General features: G+C 41.9%; 2 protein-coding genes across 2 annotated transcripts; one reads left to right on the top strand and one right to left on the bottom strand.

Annotated features, from left to right (window-relative positions):
- Window positions 1–363: 363 nt before the first annotated feature.
- LOC149299428 (PRELI domain-containing protein 1, mitochondrial-like) lies at window positions 364–2,548 on the top strand. The gene is made up of 5 exons (XM_089486221.1): window positions 364–455; window positions 1,132–1,357; window positions 1,467–1,580; window positions 1,850–1,928; window positions 2,409–2,548. The coding sequence occupies exons 1-5, from the start codon at window positions 364–366 to the stop codon at window positions 2,546–2,548; spliced, it is 651 nt and encodes a 216-aa protein (XP_089342347.1).
- Window positions 2,549–7,228: 4,680 nt separating this feature from the next.
- MXD3 (MAX dimerization protein 3) lies at window positions 7,229–12,038 on the bottom strand. Its single transcript, XM_089485966.1, has 6 exons — window positions 11,969–12,038; window positions 10,726–10,822; window positions 10,156–10,185; window positions 8,497–8,611; window positions 7,572–7,746; window positions 7,229–7,347 (listed from the first exon to the last, which is right to left on the bottom strand). The coding sequence occupies exons 1-6, from the start codon at window positions 12,036–12,038 to the stop codon at window positions 7,229–7,231; spliced, it is 606 nt and encodes a 201-aa protein (XP_089342092.1).
- Between the last annotated feature and the right edge of the window lie 5,112 nt (window positions 12,039–17,150).

Below are 17,150 nucleotides of genomic sequence, written 5' to 3'. Positions count from 1 at the left end.
ACTCATGTGCTTGTGAGTACTACTTTGCACCATTTAATGATTTAAGAAGAATAAAGTTTCATTTTTTTACTCTGAGGAAGGCTCCTGGTCTGTTTTTTTTAAAGATTTATTGGAGTACACAGAAAGTTGGACATTTGGGTTTTGACTGGTCTTTAAATTCTGAAATGTTATCTATAGGGAGATATGTTACTATATCTTCCTTTATTTGCACGGGCAGTCCTACTCTGACGGGCAGGAACACTCCGGTATCGAGCTGGCTCCGGACGGTTAGCCTCGGGTCACTTCCGCAACCCTTCGCTGCCCTCCACTGATGCTTTCCTCAGCTTGTCCTCCTTGACGGCGTAGCATATCTTCTTGGGAACAATGGTTAAGTACTTCCTTGGCGTAAATGTACTGAAGAGTTCATGGGACCAAGTTTTTGCTGCTTTTTGGCAGCGCTATCCAAACCCATACAGGTAAGAGAATACCGGAAATCTCCACCAATGTTTATTTGAATTTGTCTCATCAACAACCTAGTATAGTAAAAAAAAATGTTTTTACTGTTTTTCTTTTGTAATACAGTTCTAGGTTTTGCATAATGTTTTCAGACAGTTACATATTAGTCAGTTGTATGTGTTCTAGCTATGTTATTACTGTCTACATCCAGAATATCATTAGACAGCTTCCGGGTTTGCAGATGAAGGAGGTTTATCGGAAAAAAATAGAATAACACCAAAGTTTTTGTCAATGTCAAAGCACTGAAGTTTATGCATAGGAATTCTTTCAGCTGTAAAGGGACAGTTTAGTGTCTCTGACACTCCGGCTATAGAAGAAGGCACGCTGTGATTACTTTAATATGCGTTCGTCCAAAATGAAAGAAGAAAAATACAGCACTAAACTGATGTAGAAGTTGCAGTCCTGCTGTAGAAGCTTCTCTTCTCCTTTGTGGTTCGGCATTTCTTGCCATTGATTGGCTGCTTCAAAACCTAAACATACATTCCTATATAGTCTTTGTGGAATGGTTGGGAGGGACGAGACTCTCCATAATGATTAAAGCTTAATAAGATCCGCTGTGTTGGACCTGCCAAGCTATTAAACCAATGTATTTTTCCATACAATTCACTTGCGGGTTTTTTCTTGCTTTTCATAAAGTAAACATGTCCTATCTGAAGACATTCTTTACCGAGAGGTGACACCTGACCACAAGCTGCTGACCAGGAAACTTTTGACCAAGACTAACCGGCTGCCGCGATGGGCAGAGCGCTTCTTCCCGGCCAATGTGGCCCATGCTGTGTATGTCATAGAAGATTCTGTTATGGATCCCATCAACAAAACTCTGATCAGCTTTACCTGGAATATAAACCATGCAACAATCATGGTGAGTCAAACATAGAACACTCAGACAGAGTGAAACTTCCAAGCTATGTCCTCTTTCTCAAGCTAAAATGACAAACTCTAAATCTCTTATGTTATTCCTGTGGTTACAGTCGGTGGAGGAGCGATGCACTTACTGTGAAAATTCTGAAAACACCAACTGGACAGAGATCAAGAGAGAGGCCTGGGTGTCATCCAAAGTGCTGGGTTTTACCAGGCCCATTCAGGTACGGAGAATTGCTTGCACAAGTGGAAAAGGTCAGCATATTGCATAACTTCACTATGCCTTATGAAGGTGTTATTCCCAGTTATAAGAGTTGAGCTGGCCAACCATGATGCTTAGGTAGTGAGAAAACAGCGAGAAAAAGCAATTAAACATGTTCATTCTTCTTGCTAAGGCATTGTTTATTCTCTGTGTAATAATTTCTGACTTGGGAATGCAAGGGTTAACACTCTTGGTGAAGGAAAGATATCTTAATGTAACTTTCTCTTGCAGGAGTTTGGTTTGGCACGGTTTAGAAGCAATGTGACCAAGGCACTGAAAGGCTTTGAATACATATTGGCGAAAATGCAAGGTTTGTAGGCACAAGTAATACGTTCTCATGTTGTGTATTAGCTTCTCTCCCACTGCCGATGATAACTGTATTTAAGAGCAATGATTATGTGCTTCTTGAATGAATTCAAAAGCCCACAGTGTCTCCCTAAATCCTTTCCTGGTACCACATTATGCCTGATATATAATGGCGTGAGGGTATTTTCTCTCCATTATAAAGGAGTTTGGAGCATTTAATAAATACCTAGATGGTCAACTGAAGGATATGGCTTTAATTCGGGAAAACAAACTTGTAGAGTAATAATCATGTTGAGAACCTCTGTTTTAATGCACTTGTGTTGTAATGATCTACCAAAGCAGAAATATTGACTTTGTGGTGAGTCCCCCATCTCAGATTATTTTTATCCATGTCCTGGACTTTTAGTCCATTGCTCTCGCATTCTTTTTTCTTTTCGTAGCCATTAATCGCTTCTATTTCAATTACTGTATGTGCCCCCTTTAGGTGATGCTCCTCCAAGGACCCTTGTGGAAACCGCGAAAGAGGCTACGGAAAAAGCAAAGGAGACGGCGCTCGCAGCAAAGGAAAAAGCCAGAGACTTGGCCACTAAGGCAGCTACAAAGAAGAAGCAGCAGTATGTCTGAGGCTTTATGAACTAGATCAGCACATGCGCAACTGACGAGGCTGGCAGCGCTGCAGGGTTCATCAGTCACCTGAACCAAAGTGCTCTGTTCACTTCCAATTCTTTTTTTTTTTTAATCAACAGCTTTGTTATATGACGTGTAAAATTCAAATGAAACTTGAATGTGAACATAGCAAACAATACAAATTACTATTTTCTAAACTTTAATTTATGATTAAAAAAATAAGTCCCTTCTTTGCACGCCTTGAATTGAACTGAGGGATTGGGGTGGGGTCGTACTGTGTCTTGCTTTACTTTCCCAGTAATTGTGTGTGTGACTGAGTAATATCACACACATTCCAACTAGTTGCTATGTTTAAGCAAAAGCTGGCGTGTACCATGAAGTTTGTGTACATGTACAGCATGTCCTTTAAGGAAGGACTGTCCCGCATACCGAGAAACATGTCTGGGATGAGGTGCCAGAGCTCTCTTCCCTAAGATAGAAGGCACTTTGATAACTGGAGTCTTCTGCTAAATATACTTAGCAGCACACAGAGACCTAAATGCTATAAACCATGTAGCAGTATGATGTCATACAGTCTCTGCGTGTGTGAGCCTTTGATTGGATGTAAGTCAATAACTGTACTGCTTAAATGTATGAGAAGTTATGCACAACATGGGAAGTGCATGCTCACACGTCAATTCCATGAGCAGACTCACATGCCATCCTGTTGATATGGGCAGAGGATTTTGCACTAAAAACGTGAAGGTCTACTTTCTGCCTCTCTTGGTGTCAAGGGGTGAACCAGAAGGCAGTTGTGCACGTTTTCCGTGGTTTTTATAAGGAAGCTATTGGGCTTTGCACAGCGCAGGAGTGTATTAAACGGCACTGGGGAGTTTCCGTGTTGGGGGAGAAAGCACACAAGCTGTAGATGGCAAGTCTATTCAGAATCTGGTAAATGTTTTTTGTATTAACCCCTGTTTTCCTGAAGCATACACTATTGGCAGTGAGGTTTCTACCCTTGGAGCCGGCTCCCCCTGCATGGTTTTTGTCCTAATTACAATTAAAGGTGCTGTGTGCCTTTAAGAAACAGTCCACCGGGATAGGACAAGCAAATAGCGGTAGACTCTCTGTGGCGAGGTCATGTAACGTACAAATCCAAGCACATAGCTGGATGCAACAGCGTTTCATTCTTCTAATGGAAAGAGGATTTGTGTGAGTCTAGGGAACCTGTAGGTGTCTAGGTCTGCCAGCCTAAGGCTAGGTTTCCACTTGGTTTTTTTTAGCTAAAAACGCCAATAGCGCCACCTGGCGTTTTTTTAGTGAAAAAACGCAGCAGCCAGATGTTAGCTGTTCTTCAATAGGAAATCGCAGAATGCCATATCCACTTGGCGTTTTTTTGTTTGGCGTTTTTTCAGTCCTCTTTGGCGTTTTTCTGCTTTTTTGGGCTCTGTGGCAGTTTTTCAAAATCGCAGCATGTTGACACTCTGGCGTTTTTTGCAAGGAAATCTTGGCGTTTTTCTCCAATAGAAGTCTATGGGAGAGAAAAAACGCCATGAAAAAGCCATGTGGGTTTATTGCCTTGGCATTTTTTATGGCGTTTTTTCCACAGTTACAATGCAGAGGATGGACCCAGTATCTGTGTGTCCTACGAGAAATAGGCTGGAAACAAACAGTTTCACACAAAACAAAGTTCATATTGAATTCTACACCATTTGGAACAAACATCCAATACAAACAAACCAACTGGATCCTGCCTGCCGAAAGCAACAGCAAACAATTTGCACCATCATTTGGGGCCAATCTTCCTAGAGGAGCAGACATTCGGAATAAAGCAGGCCTTACAAACCACAGAAAAGTGACAAAAGGGGCGTTTAAGTAGAACTCTACCAAGTAAATGACATCAGGGGGCAGATACTTGCCATTTATCCGAATCCCTTTTAGCTGGGTGAAACTTCTAACTTGTAAAGGCTGGAAAAACTGCCTAAGGTCAAAAAAAGCAATTTCCACAGAAAGGCTAAAACGCCAGAAAAAACTTCAGAAAAAAACGCCAAAACGCAGAAAAATGCAGTGGCAGTTTTCTTGGCGTTTTTCATCAAGAAAAAAAACGCAGGACAAAAACCCAAGTGGAAACCTAGCCTAACTGCGGTACACACGTTCTAATAGTTGGTCTATATGCATAAAAGTATCAAATTCCTTTGTTTTTCAGTAGTTTCCATAATATATTGAAACATCACTTGTTGCAATCACCTCTCCTTGCTTGGACTGTAAGCTCCATGAGGCAGGGACCACCTCTCCTTATGTATTTGTATTTATCGTACCACAATCAAAAGGCCTGCAAGGCTGTTACTTATTATTCAACAGCACCTGTGCCTCCCCTTTGGTATAATGTAAACTTTGTAGCACTAAGTAAATTAAATTAATAAAAATAGATACATGTTCAAGGACAGGACTAAATATATAGTTACAGTTTTGTTTGTTTTTTTAACTTATGTGGACTATTTTCCTCATTTGCATTTAGCAAATTATGGAAATCAAAATGTGATATACTGCTAAATAAATACAGGAAAAGTTATACAGAACTATAGGAAGAGGTCGTAGTTCTAAATGACATAGTATTCTGTGTCCAAAAATTAAGACACAGGTGGAACTCACATGAGTTAAGAAAGCGACCCATCCTCTGAAGCGTTTCATACAAATTGGCTTTCAAGTTCAATTAAGAGTAGCAGTAACACAAATCATCTATTTCCAAATGTATCCAAGACTCCAAACAATACCGATGACACTTTCAAGCATGGGCGTTTAAAGAAACAGAGGCCTGCTTTACCAATAGCGATTCAAAAAAGCCAAGTGAAAGATCTGAGTACTAAAGAAAAGGGGAACCTTATGTAACGAAACTATTTGCTTTATTTCCCATTGCCTTTGTTTCTTTCAGTTATATCGGCTACAAAGATCTTGGTTTCGTTTTTATTTAACTCAAGGAAAATCTTGATCTTTTGAAATGAAAATGAATCCTAATTTATATTTATTCATTTATTGTCTTTTGGGTCAAGGAATACCTATAAAGGGATAGGCAATTTGCTCAAAAAAGGTTATTTCTATTCACTGACCTCGATATACATTAAGGATGACCGCTGCTGATCTGCCCAGTTAGCCAGGTTAATTCTAAGATCTGACGTAATGTCTTATGTAAGGCCACCCGCCGGATCAGCTGCGTTAAGTCTATCACTTAATAGTGATAGACTAGTGCCTGCTTTTTTTAATGAATGACCCGCCGCAAATGTATTTTCTACGATTTTTCTAAGATACACACAGACATTGTGAATGAACAAAACACATTTACTAAAATATAGATTACATATAAAAAGTTTGCCTCTACACCCAGAATACACATCCGTTTATACTGAATGTTAGCCGATTCCGGGAACGTGAGACTGCACCATCTTGCGTTGACGAGTAAGTTCTTTTGCGTTGGTATCTCGCTTAGTGATGTATTTATATAAATACATTCTTAACACAACATCGGACATTGTCAAGCGTTCTTGCGGAAGGCAAGGTCCAGTTGCAAGAAGTAGTTGTATTGCATATCACCACCCGCTGTACTATAGTCCAAAAAATGAGCTGGCTTTCCTCTCCAGCAAGTGCACAAACTGTCATTTCCTTATTATGGCCATTAAAAGCAGTGCTGTAGATAATAAGCCCTCCCAAGGGTAGGAAATATTTAATGCTATCTAAGCTACCTGGTGGGGCAGACCCCAAAATGTTTTCCGAATACCTTTCCGGTGGGAAACGCAGAAGAAAGGAAGAGAGAAGGAAAGTCCAATGACTTTTGTGTTGTTCTCATTCTTTAAGGTCCATGGAGAAAGACGTTTATCAGCACCCTGTGTTTTTCAGCTCATACTGCTGGCTTCTTATAGCTACCAAGAGCTTTGTGCAACGGTAAATATTGCAGCTGTCGTAGTCTTCTAATAAGCAAGTGCTTCTAAACAACAGTCCTCTATGCAGCCAGTACATAGAAAACTGCCGTCAGGAACTTAAATATAAAGTTTACCTACTCTATAAACACAAAGTATACAATTTGTTACTTAAATGGAGTCAAAACTAAAGGTTGCTTGAAACAAGACCCTGCTTAAGTGCTGGTTTAGATCCCCAAATGATTAAGCTGCCTCCCCTTTCCCCATCAAAGCACCCTTAATGCACAAATCTAAGACCTCTCGCTAACTGGATTAGTTTATTTGGTGTATGGGTTTCCAGCCTGGCTATCCTAATATAATGGGTTTTGTGAACATTGTACAGTCTGAAATGCACGCACATGAAAGCCATGAACTTGGACTTCCTTGCAATGCAAACAGAAAATCTAATGTTCAGAACTAAGAAACATACCCCAGGCAATGCAAGTCGTTCTTATTCCTATAACCTATCATCTGGAACAGAAGGCGCAGGAGTCTTGTATTGGGTAAAGTGGATCCATCATTAGTGAATGGATTCTTGCAGACAAGGGAATTTTCGGGTAATGCAAAAATAATTACGGGGAAATTTGAAAAGTATTGGCTGAGTGCAGAAAATACGACAACTGAGGACAGTAGAGACGATGCAAGGCCACGGTGAGTGCTGTCAGAACGTCGAGAAGCTCGGTCTTGGGAAAAGTTGGCCATAAAGCTGTCCTGTGCCGTTTTAAAAGTCTGTGCCCGATCTCCACAGTCATAGCCAGGCATGAGCTGGAGTGGAGTAGCTGTGTTCTGTGCCAGCACTGAACGAGACAAAGAGGTCGCCCTCATTACCGCTTACAATGATCCCCTCCACATCCACCTCCAAGTCCTCTGCAAAGGAGACAAAACGGGCACGTCAAACACTGCGTGATACGTTAGCGTTCAAACACCAAGCGCCCTCCTCCATCATACACAGGTAGTACTTGGCGACAATCAGGCAAAGGCACCACTCCAACACATCAGCTCCGCAACGGCATCAACAGTCCAGTGTACCCCTAATCATCTGCCCTGTTCGCCGAAACCAACAGCCTCACCCTAAAGCCGAGACTACCCACCCTGGTCAGAGTCCGAACGCTCAGACGACAACGCTGACGAATCCAGGCTGTCTGTCCGTAGTCGCTCAGTGCTGGTGGGGGGTAAAAGCTGTTTTAACCTCTGGCGAAGTTTCTGTTGTTCTACCTTCAATTTTTCCTTTAGTTTCTTTGCCATCAGTTCCTGGTCCTCTAATTTCTTCATGAAACAGCAAGGAAAGAACAAGACACAAAAAAAACAGTTTTTAACACATACACCTCTGCATACGCTCTATTATCCTGCCTTTACTTGCTGCGATTCCTAGGGAATAAAGGCCTTTCCAAGCTTTCCTTCAAGACATTTGTAAGATGTCATAGACCAGGGGTTCTGAAACTGCGGCCCTCCAGCTGCTGCAGGACTACATCTCCCATAATGCTCCTTCAGCTAAGGGGCTGGCTGAGGAGTATGGGAGATGTAGTCCTGCAGCAGCTGGAGGGCCGCAGTTTGAGAACCCCTGTCATGGACAAATAACCATTCTCTAGAACGCTCCAGAATACCACAGCAAACTCTAACCAGTGCAAGGCCATCGATAGAACGGTCACGCTTCCACCAAAAACAATGAGAAGAGCGTTGCAGAATTGTTATAATAACTAGAATTGTTAAAATACTCTGAGGCTTACACGGCCACATCTGCCCATCACATTGCAGGTTATATACCGCCTGCCATTAGGATGCGTACTATATTCACTATAATAACAGGGCACGGTGTCCTAGCATTAGTAACTTGTGCTTCGATGTGAGTTGGCATGAAAGTGGGATATCTGTGATTTTTCCCTGCAATATGGCTCTTTATAACTAGGAGTGCTGAATTATCGGCTCTGAGACTTCATTGTACTATGTGGTGTATTTGGGCATGTAGTTTTATTCCAGCTGAATGTTACAGAGGTATTTGCTGATGGTGGCACTCACTTTGATGTGCTGTTTGGCTCGGTGCAGAAGGCTGAGTGTCGTGTGGCGAGAAGTGTCCACGCTCAGAGGGACCTGCTGCTTCAACTGCTCCAGGCACCTCCGAAGCTGAGCCCTCCTACACAAAGAAAGAACCATTTTAATGGTAGCCTTCTGAAAAAAAAGCACCATATATTGGAAGAACGGATGACAGAAACACAAATGAAAGAATCTGAACATGAAAGAGAGCGGGGCTCTTTTCCTTAATTACTTTTAGATCACATCAATGTAGAAACAAATGAAATTGCGTTAGATATTAAGTGCCAACATATTCCACAGCGCTGTGCAATTTCAATTTGGGGTGGTTAATAAATACGTATTTACACATACAGATACAACACAATGAGCTTGTGTTCTTCATGCATTCAGGATTCAACCCAACCCCAGTCCATTGGCACGCTAGCGACCAAGGTGGAAGGGGTCCTAATGCTAGAAAGGGGTCTAACAGCTCTGAACAGTGTTACACGTACCGTCAGGGCACTGAAAACTAATTCCTTTTAAACGGCTCATATACCTTATTGGGCCTAAAAGGAATAGTGGATGACATTTACGTAGTACAATAGTACTTGGCAAAACGCACGTTGAGGGGAAGGAGATATCCTGCTAGGATTTACCAAATGTTTACACTGCTTTGGATTGTTAGGTGGTAGCTGATTTCCAGAATGCTGGAACGGCCCCTATACATAAAATACTATATGTTTTTAGGCAGGAACATGCTAATGGTACACTTATATAATTAATCACATCTCCCAGGAAATCAGCCTTCATTTCACTGATTAGACTTAGATTTTGTCCCTTTGTTTTAACCACTTTACTTAAAAGTCAAGTTTTAGAATGTTCGCAGTACTTCTATTGGTTATGGTTCAGGATTGTATTCCTTTCTCCCAAGTACCAGGTAGTGTGGCATCCTTAGCATTCACGTTTATTTAGGTCTCCGGGGTTCAAGAACAAAAAGTAATACTAGCAGCAACAAATTGATGAGGGATTCCCCTTTTCAATGCTCGGGACAACATACTGTCCCTGTAAAGAAGAATGCATATTAAAGCACTACAGATCCACATAGCTGGGGGGGCAGATTACCCCTACATGTTTTCAAGGGAGAGACTACAAAAGTATATAATAAGCATCAAAGTGTATATGATGGCTAGAGTGTCCCTTTAAGGGCTACCAGGAAGCATTGACTATAGGCTAGAGCCCAGTAAGCCAGCATTGTAATAAACTGGAACCTTTGTTGCTTTGCGTGTCCTCAATGCCAGTCCAAAACACTCACAGGCAGACACATAGCTATGCCGGACTATATAGGATTTTTTTTATGCTATAGCATTCTTTCACGCTTTCATAAATAACCGAGTTTCTTGGAAAATAATGCAATGTGCAAGAAAGTCTTTATGTCTCGACATTCTAACAATCAGAGGGGTTTCTGTCACTACAGCACGTCATTTGGGTGAGAGCACATCCTGTAACCGGAGAAACTCCCTGTGCTTGTGTTATTCAGGTTATAAGAAGTGGGAGAACAGTGATGTCATACAGTGAAATTTACATGATGTAAGAACTAGAAGAGCAAATATAAAACACTACATGGAAGGGAATCCATGTAATCGATCGAGGGCACCATCCACTCACCTGTGTTTCTCTAGCTCGTTGTGGACAGACCTGAAAAAAAATAGGAAAACATCAATTAGTTTTAGGAATAGTGTGCGAATAGCCCCATCACACCTGATCCCGTATCCCTTGTGCCAGCATGCACTAAATAAGTCTTTTCACAGGAATTAATCGATGGCAACCGATCATTAAAGGATGCAAAGCTTGTTCTTATTGTGAGTTAGGAGTTGTGGCTTGAAACTTTTCGCCCATAACGACTGATTCAACCAACGTTTTGTTACAGGCCCCTAGAGACCAATACGTAATTAATGCCAAATACAATCACGCTAATTTGTGTTATTACAGTCTCCTGTGGCTTAGAACTCAGGTTAAGTGTAAAAAAAAAAAATATATATATATTTGGAGGGCTATACTGGGAACGTGGAGGAGATCACCAGGCTTTCCATGAGCTTCCATCTATACACCTCAACCTGCATCCTGAAGAATTGTCCCCCAAAATTACAAATATTTTGTTCTAATAGAAACCAGCGGAGAATAATTTGTAGAACACACATGTATTAAATACAATCTGCTGGTTTATGGCCCCCTTACCTGACACTGTCTGGACTACTGTTGGTCCTTTGACGTTTTCTTCGCCCAGGTGTAGCTGTATCACAGGGAAGGACCGACGCATATCCGTGTTCTGCTTCTAAAACGAAGGCAACGTTCATTATTATGTTAGAAACGAGCACATACTTCGGTGAGCAGCTAAAACCGTACTAAAGGGGAACTTCCACCAATAAAATATTATAAGTAGACAAAATTACGTTTTCAAAAGTATTGTGCTATTTTTATTTTACAAGACTTTTAGGTTTTTGCATTATATGCTCAGACAGGTGTATATGAGTTATCTTATTATGCTGCCTTGTGGATAACAGCAGAATGGCCCAGTCTCAATCGGACTTCATTAACGTTGCCATAAAGGATCAGCTCGGTGTGGGAAAGGGGCCCAACATATCACAATGGCAGCCAGCAGATAGAGGACGTTTATTGTGACAATGCTAAAAAATATACAAAAGCCCTGAAATACTGGGACATCTGTAAAGACTTGCTAGATGAGAAAATTAACTTTTAAAAATGATGCTTAATAACTATAATATATGCAATATTAAAATAAATGTTTACGCTGAATGTATACATTTTAATAAGAATTGAACTAAAACAGGAACTCATGAACAGTAAGGTAAACAAGAAGACAAAAATACAAAGGCAGACGAAGGAAGAAGCTTAGAAAGGGAAGAGCGAACATCCAGTATTCACCAGGAAGAGGACAATTAGAATGAAGGAATGCGACATTGTAGGTGGGGCGAGACTGTAGACAAGACAGTGATCAAGGAGGAGAATGAAGGGCTATGATAGTAAACAAAGAGCTAGAAACATCTGGATAGTCCTAAGAAACTTGAAAAGCTGTGGAACCAAAAGAAGACTAGACGAGCCACCGAAGAACCAGCTTTGGGTAAACACACTGTGTGTTGTGGGGAGGAATGAGGAGCAGGAGTAAATAATGCAGATTCCATGGTGTGGAAGAGAAGCTACAGAAACAGGAGGTGTCCAGAAATCACCACAGTTGACTGGTTAAAAATGGTGGTGGGGAGTATTTTGGTTAGAGACACAAGAGGAAATATTCAGGTAGTGGGTGGAGAAGCTTGTCGGCAATCACATGGGGCAGGGTGTTGTGATGAAGGGACGCTGAGAAGGGTACAAACCACAAGTTAGGGGACATGAGGATCTGTAATGGCTGAATGATGTCTCTGGACACCCAAGGGGGGGCGGAGATATTTCAAGACATCCTCACCTCTCTCTTTTCTATCCACATACTCTGCTGCTTGTAACAGGACCTGGATGTTGCTGTGGAGCAGGTCCATGTCTGAGGCCAGGGTAACCGATTTTCACCACTGGATCTTGAAGATCTGCTTCGTCGTCTTCTTTTCTTCTCCGAAGCTGGGCCAGCGGCTTATGTCTGGATCTCTTCCCGGCGTGAGATCTCGCAGGGTTGTTAGTGTGGCCTCCTCAGCTTGTTATTGTTGTGGTGGTTGGTTGACTGGCTGATGATGATGATGACGATCTTGTTCCTCTTGGCGGAGAGCTTCCTGGTTCGGGCACCTAAACTCACAGGACCTCGGTAAGTGCTGGATCAATGTCAGTGCTTAGGCCCAATCGGTATCAGATCTCGGGGCCGGTACTTGTTTGCTATACAATGAACCTGCCACCAGCCGACAGCTACTGCCAGATACCACGACACGCCCCTACTTCTGGCCACGCCCCCTCGCCGCCGAACACGCCCCGTGTTACACATAAACCCTGTTGCTCGGTTAAGAACTCCCATTGGAGTCAACCTCCTGCTCGGTCTCGGTAACTAACGTGCGGTCACTGTGCCTGAGAAGCCGTATATGTGGAGACACGGGGAATCTGGCCCAAGCGACCCGTTACCATGGAGCTTCCTGAAACGGGTGGAGTCACCAGGGGGCAGTTGTGGATTGGTTACCGAGGGGAGTGGGCGTAACGGCGTCGTGGAACGTCATACCCGATGGCAACAGATTCAGGCGGGAACCCAAAGGGCATTCAAATTTCAAAAGCACAAATATTCTCCATTTCAGTGAAAAAAATACGGCACAGCAGTAAAATCTGCCTGCCATTGTCTGATTTACTTTAGTGTTACATTCGGCGCAGGGAGTAAGCAAATGTCGCATGAATGATGTTTCTTAGAAAAAGATAATACAATTGCTCATTAACAAAACAAAAGCTTTTATGGATGGTATATCTTTTGGCCCTTTATTTTGATGTAATTTATCTAGTATATAAGGTAAATGGGTTTAGCCATATTAGACCAGTAGACACGATATAAGAAAAACAGTATGCGGAGATACCTTTTTTTACTGAACTATCATCATATTTAAAGGACAAGGTTTCGAGAGTTATCCTCTCATCATCAGGTCTGAAGCAATTGCTTGCAGCGACGTCCTCTCCCCAATCCTCCATGACAAATATTGAAGATAAGGAAGTGGTCGGCAGAGGGGGTAGGGAAACAGTTAGAAAGCGTGCAAGAGAGTGAATGAAAGTGTGAATGGAGACCCATGAATGTCAAAAAAAATTCTGAGCTTTTTGCTTTGTGTTCTTCCGATTCCTGGGGGTGACTAGCCATTTGTTCTGGGCTTCCTACGAATTGCTGAGTATACCTGAATTCTGTAAACTTGCAATTTGTATAAGTTGGAGTCTAATAAATATACATACACTATATGACTAAAAGTATGTGGGCACCCCTCCTAATTATTGAGTTTCCACCACATCCTTTGCTAACAGGTGTATAAAATCAAGCACATAGGCAGCCATCTTCATAGACAAACATTGTCAGTAGAATGGGTCGTACTAAAGAGCTCAGTGGCTTTAAACATGGCGGTGTCATAGGATGCAACTTCAGTTTGTACACATTTTGGTAGACCACACACACACTAACAGAGCAGGACTGTTGAGTGCTGAAGTCGTCTGTAGCATCATTCACTACATATACACATTCCAAACCTCCTGAAGTGAAGAGCTTCATGAAATTAGTTTCCATGGTTGAGCAGCTGCACACAAACTAAGATCACTATGCGCAATGCAAAGCGTCGACGTGTTCTCTGGAGTGCTGAAAGTCTGATGGACAAATCTCGGTTTGGCAGATGCCAGGACAACACTACCTACCAGAATGCATATTGCCTATTGAAAGCTTGGCGAAGGAGGGGTAATGGTCTGGGGCTGTTTTTCAGGTTGTGGGCTCGGCTGCTTAATGCCATACAAAGACATTTTGGACAATGCTTCTAACTTTAGGGGAACAGCTTGGGAAAGGCAGTTTCCTGTTCTGGCATCACTGTGCCCCAGCGCACAAAGTCCATAAAGACATGGTTTGATGTGTGGAAGAACTCAAGTGGCCTCACCTTAACCTCACTGAACAAATTTGGGAGGACTGAAACACCGATCGGGAGCCAGGCCTTCTTATCCAACATCAGTGCCTGACTTTACAAAATGCTATTTTGGCTGAATGAGCACAAATTCCCTCTTTTAATCTTGTGGAAACCTATACCAGAAGAGTGGAGGCTATTAAAGCCAGGGGAGGGGAGGGGGCAACTCTATAATAATACTCATGGTTTTAGAATGGGCCTCCCAGCAAGCTCATATAGGCGTCCAAGCACAGAAACAGGTGGAGATTATGATGTAAAACTTGAGAACTGATCTTATCACTAAACATTTTTTTAATGAATGGGGTGACAGGATCACTGTAGGTAGTGTATTCTATATCTAGGGGAGGGCTTTTGTTGGCTTTATGTTGTCTTTATCAGGGATGGCTGATCTGCACTGTTGATGGGGCATTAGGCTGGGATTCCCCAGGGCTGGATGATGCCAGTTCTCCTCTATATCCTTATGGTTCTTTTTTTTTTTGTTGCACTGACTTCGTTCAGTTTTGTGTAACATTTATTATATTCCCATATCAATAACTCTTTCCTAATGTAAACAAAGCCCAACTTCTCAAAACCGAGATCTTGCCATTATTAATGTTCTTGCTTGTTTTCAGATCTTTGGAGAAATGGTAACCAGAATAGCACTATATAATCAAGGTGGCATCTTTCCAAAGAGGCAGAATTATACCGTACTTTATTCCCACAAGTCAATGCTAACTTTTATAGCATCTACAACTATCTTGGAAAGCTAATTTGTGTATGTAAAGCTGTTACAAACATGAGGTCTCTAATGGAGTAGCTATTTACAACAAACGTTACTTATAGTTGGTAACTGTTCATTTAGTTAGAATTGATCTTTGAGTAATATATCTCTGATTCTAATTATTTTGGAGGAAAATCAGTACACAAACGTTTCACATCTCAATTGAACATACCTTCTGTCTTTGTTTAAATAAGTGTTTTCTATGTAAAAGCTCATTTTGCAGAGCTCCATATGGTACCGGTACTATATCACTAAAAGATAACAATCCAAAAGCACCCAACCTGTCATTCACATGGCAGCTTGCTAGGCAGGCTGGTGACTGGGGGAAGCAAACCTGCCATGCAGATCCTTTCTCTAACGATCTAATACAATGGCGAACAGCCATATAAACACCTTTGGGGATGCCAGCTCAATAATTATACAGCAGGTTATTTTTTAGATATTTGCTATATTAGGCAGCCTGCTCTATTATCTCTACCACAATAAGAGCCTTTGTACTTACACATAACTAGGCGAGACTTCTCACATGGGGAGCTCAGAGATAGCTCCAGTTGGCTGCATCAAATATGAAGCAATACCCAGCACTGGGAACACTCATGGCTTCCTAGATACTGGTTTTTCAAGATGTACCATACAGTCAGAAATAATTTAAAGCCCACTTTTTCTGAAGGGAGGACAGGTTTAAAATTAGCAATATACAACATAAAACAGTCAGGCCCTGACTGGCCATCTGGCGCACACGGCAAATGCTCCAGTGGCCGATTGGGCGCTACCGTGTGCCAGCTAGATACACCCAGCCACATGCTGTGTGAGCATAAAAATTTAATTTGCAGCCTCTCATCTCCAGCCACTGGCCACACCTTTGTCATTGGTGACCGCCAGCCTTAAGGGGCCAGGGCCACCTCCTCGTCTACAGTCCAGCCCTCTAAACAGTAACATGAACACACACACACAAAACACATTGGCTAAGGAAGGAGAAGTTATCTTCTGCTCTCGCAACCTTACAGTCTATTAGGTGTTACGGGACAATTCGACTGAAAGTGAGAGACTGCTTGGAAGAGGATGATTTAATTGCAGCAAGAGTGACATTTACCTTTCCTAGGGGCTTTGCTTGTTAGGAACAGTACTTGTGTAAATAGACCAACTGGGCAAATCAGAGACCTCCCTTGTAACCCATTGGCACTTGGCTGTGCGGTGGCACACTGGGCATCTGGATCACCAATTCAGATGATCTTCAGCCCTAGTTAGCCCAGGCCGGAATCCGTCTCTGGGTGGCAAAGGTCAATGTGAAGAGGTCAGCATCATGGAGATCCGGAACAAGAGGAGAAGAGATGGTTTCGTATTCGGGACCAAATATAATAAATAAAAAAGTAGTGACTTAGTAACATAAATGCCACAGTAACAAAAAGGTAAATAAGCAAACCAAGTATTAAAAGGTTTGCTTCTACTCCAGTGTCTATACACATCAGCAGGTAATTTACGGCTGCACTAAAATAAACATAAGGCAATGGCGCACCTTTTTGAATTTTACGATGTGGGTTTATGTATAGAGCTGCCTCAGTTGTTGGGGATCAGCACGATCCCTATGTACCAGCATCATATCAGAGAGTCTGCAGGCTGAAGCAGCTGAAAAAAAATGACAATTTGGAGATACATAAAGCAACCTCTGCCTACTTTACACTGGCTGTGCAATCCCAGTACGTGCAGAATGCAGCCATGGCTTCCATTGTGAAAGAACAATCACAAGCTCCCTTTAAAAAATGCATCACATTTTATTACACAAATAGTTAAAAAGTGTTTATATATAGTTCTCCGCGCAATTAAATTCATTTGCCTTGTCTTTATATACAGTACGAATACAGAACACTTGCACTCACAGACATACATATTCACATCCCTATGAAAGCCATTTCCCTACAGCATTAAAAATAATGGCATTGTAAAACTCCTGTATTCAGGGCTGGAAGTTCCCCATCACTCTACCATTGTTTCTGGTAAGGATAGCTTAGCAAGATTGTATTCAGATCTCTATGAATGTGTTTTATTCTGATCGCCTAAATTCTACATACATTGTCCAGCAATGTGGTTTACAAAAAGTATACACAACATTGTTAGCTGGAAAATAAAAGCAACTGCATTGCCCTGTTTAAATTAAATCGTCACATGAATTCAGATCCTGCATATTCTACACTATTCATATGTAGTAAAACCAGGTACTTTACAGAAAGTCTAGTAAATCAAACCAACATTTTTGGAAATACTGAGGTCTCTCCATTGAA

The sequence above is a fragment of the Sceloporus occidentalis genome, unplaced genomic scaffold, assembly GCF_023333645.1.
Source record: "Sceloporus occidentalis isolate IW3139 unplaced genomic scaffold, rSceOcc1.0.p SCAF_28, whole genome shotgun sequence".
NCBI lineage: Eukaryota > Metazoa > Chordata > Lepidosauria > Squamata > Phrynosomatidae > Sceloporus > Sceloporus occidentalis.
This window is presented reverse-complemented; position numbering and strand designations above follow the sequence as displayed.

Coding starts and splice junctions, on each gene's coding strand:
- LOC149299428 (XM_089486221.1), top strand. CDS start 364: ATGGTTAAGTACTTCCTTGGCGTAAATGTACTGAAGAGTTCATGGGAC. Junction 1,358..1,466: donor TAAACCATGCAACAATCATG/GTGAGTCAAACA, acceptor CTGTGGTTACAG/TCGGTGGAGGAGCGATGCAC. Junction 1,581..1,849: donor GTTTTACCAGGCCCATTCAG/GTACGGAGAATT, acceptor TTTCTCTTGCAG/GAGTTTGGTTTGGCACGGTT.
- MXD3 (XM_089485966.1), bottom strand. CDS start 12,038: ATGGACCTGCTCCACAGCAACATCCAGGTCCTGTTACAAGCAGCAGAG. Junction 8,612..10,155: donor AACGAGCTAGAGAAACACAG/GTGAGTGGATGG, acceptor TTCTTTGTGTAG/GAGGGCTCAGCTTCGGAGGT. Junction 7,348..7,571: donor GCGTTCGGACTCTGACCAGG/GTGGGTAGTCTC, acceptor TCTCCTTTGCAG/AGGACTTGGAGGTGGATGTG.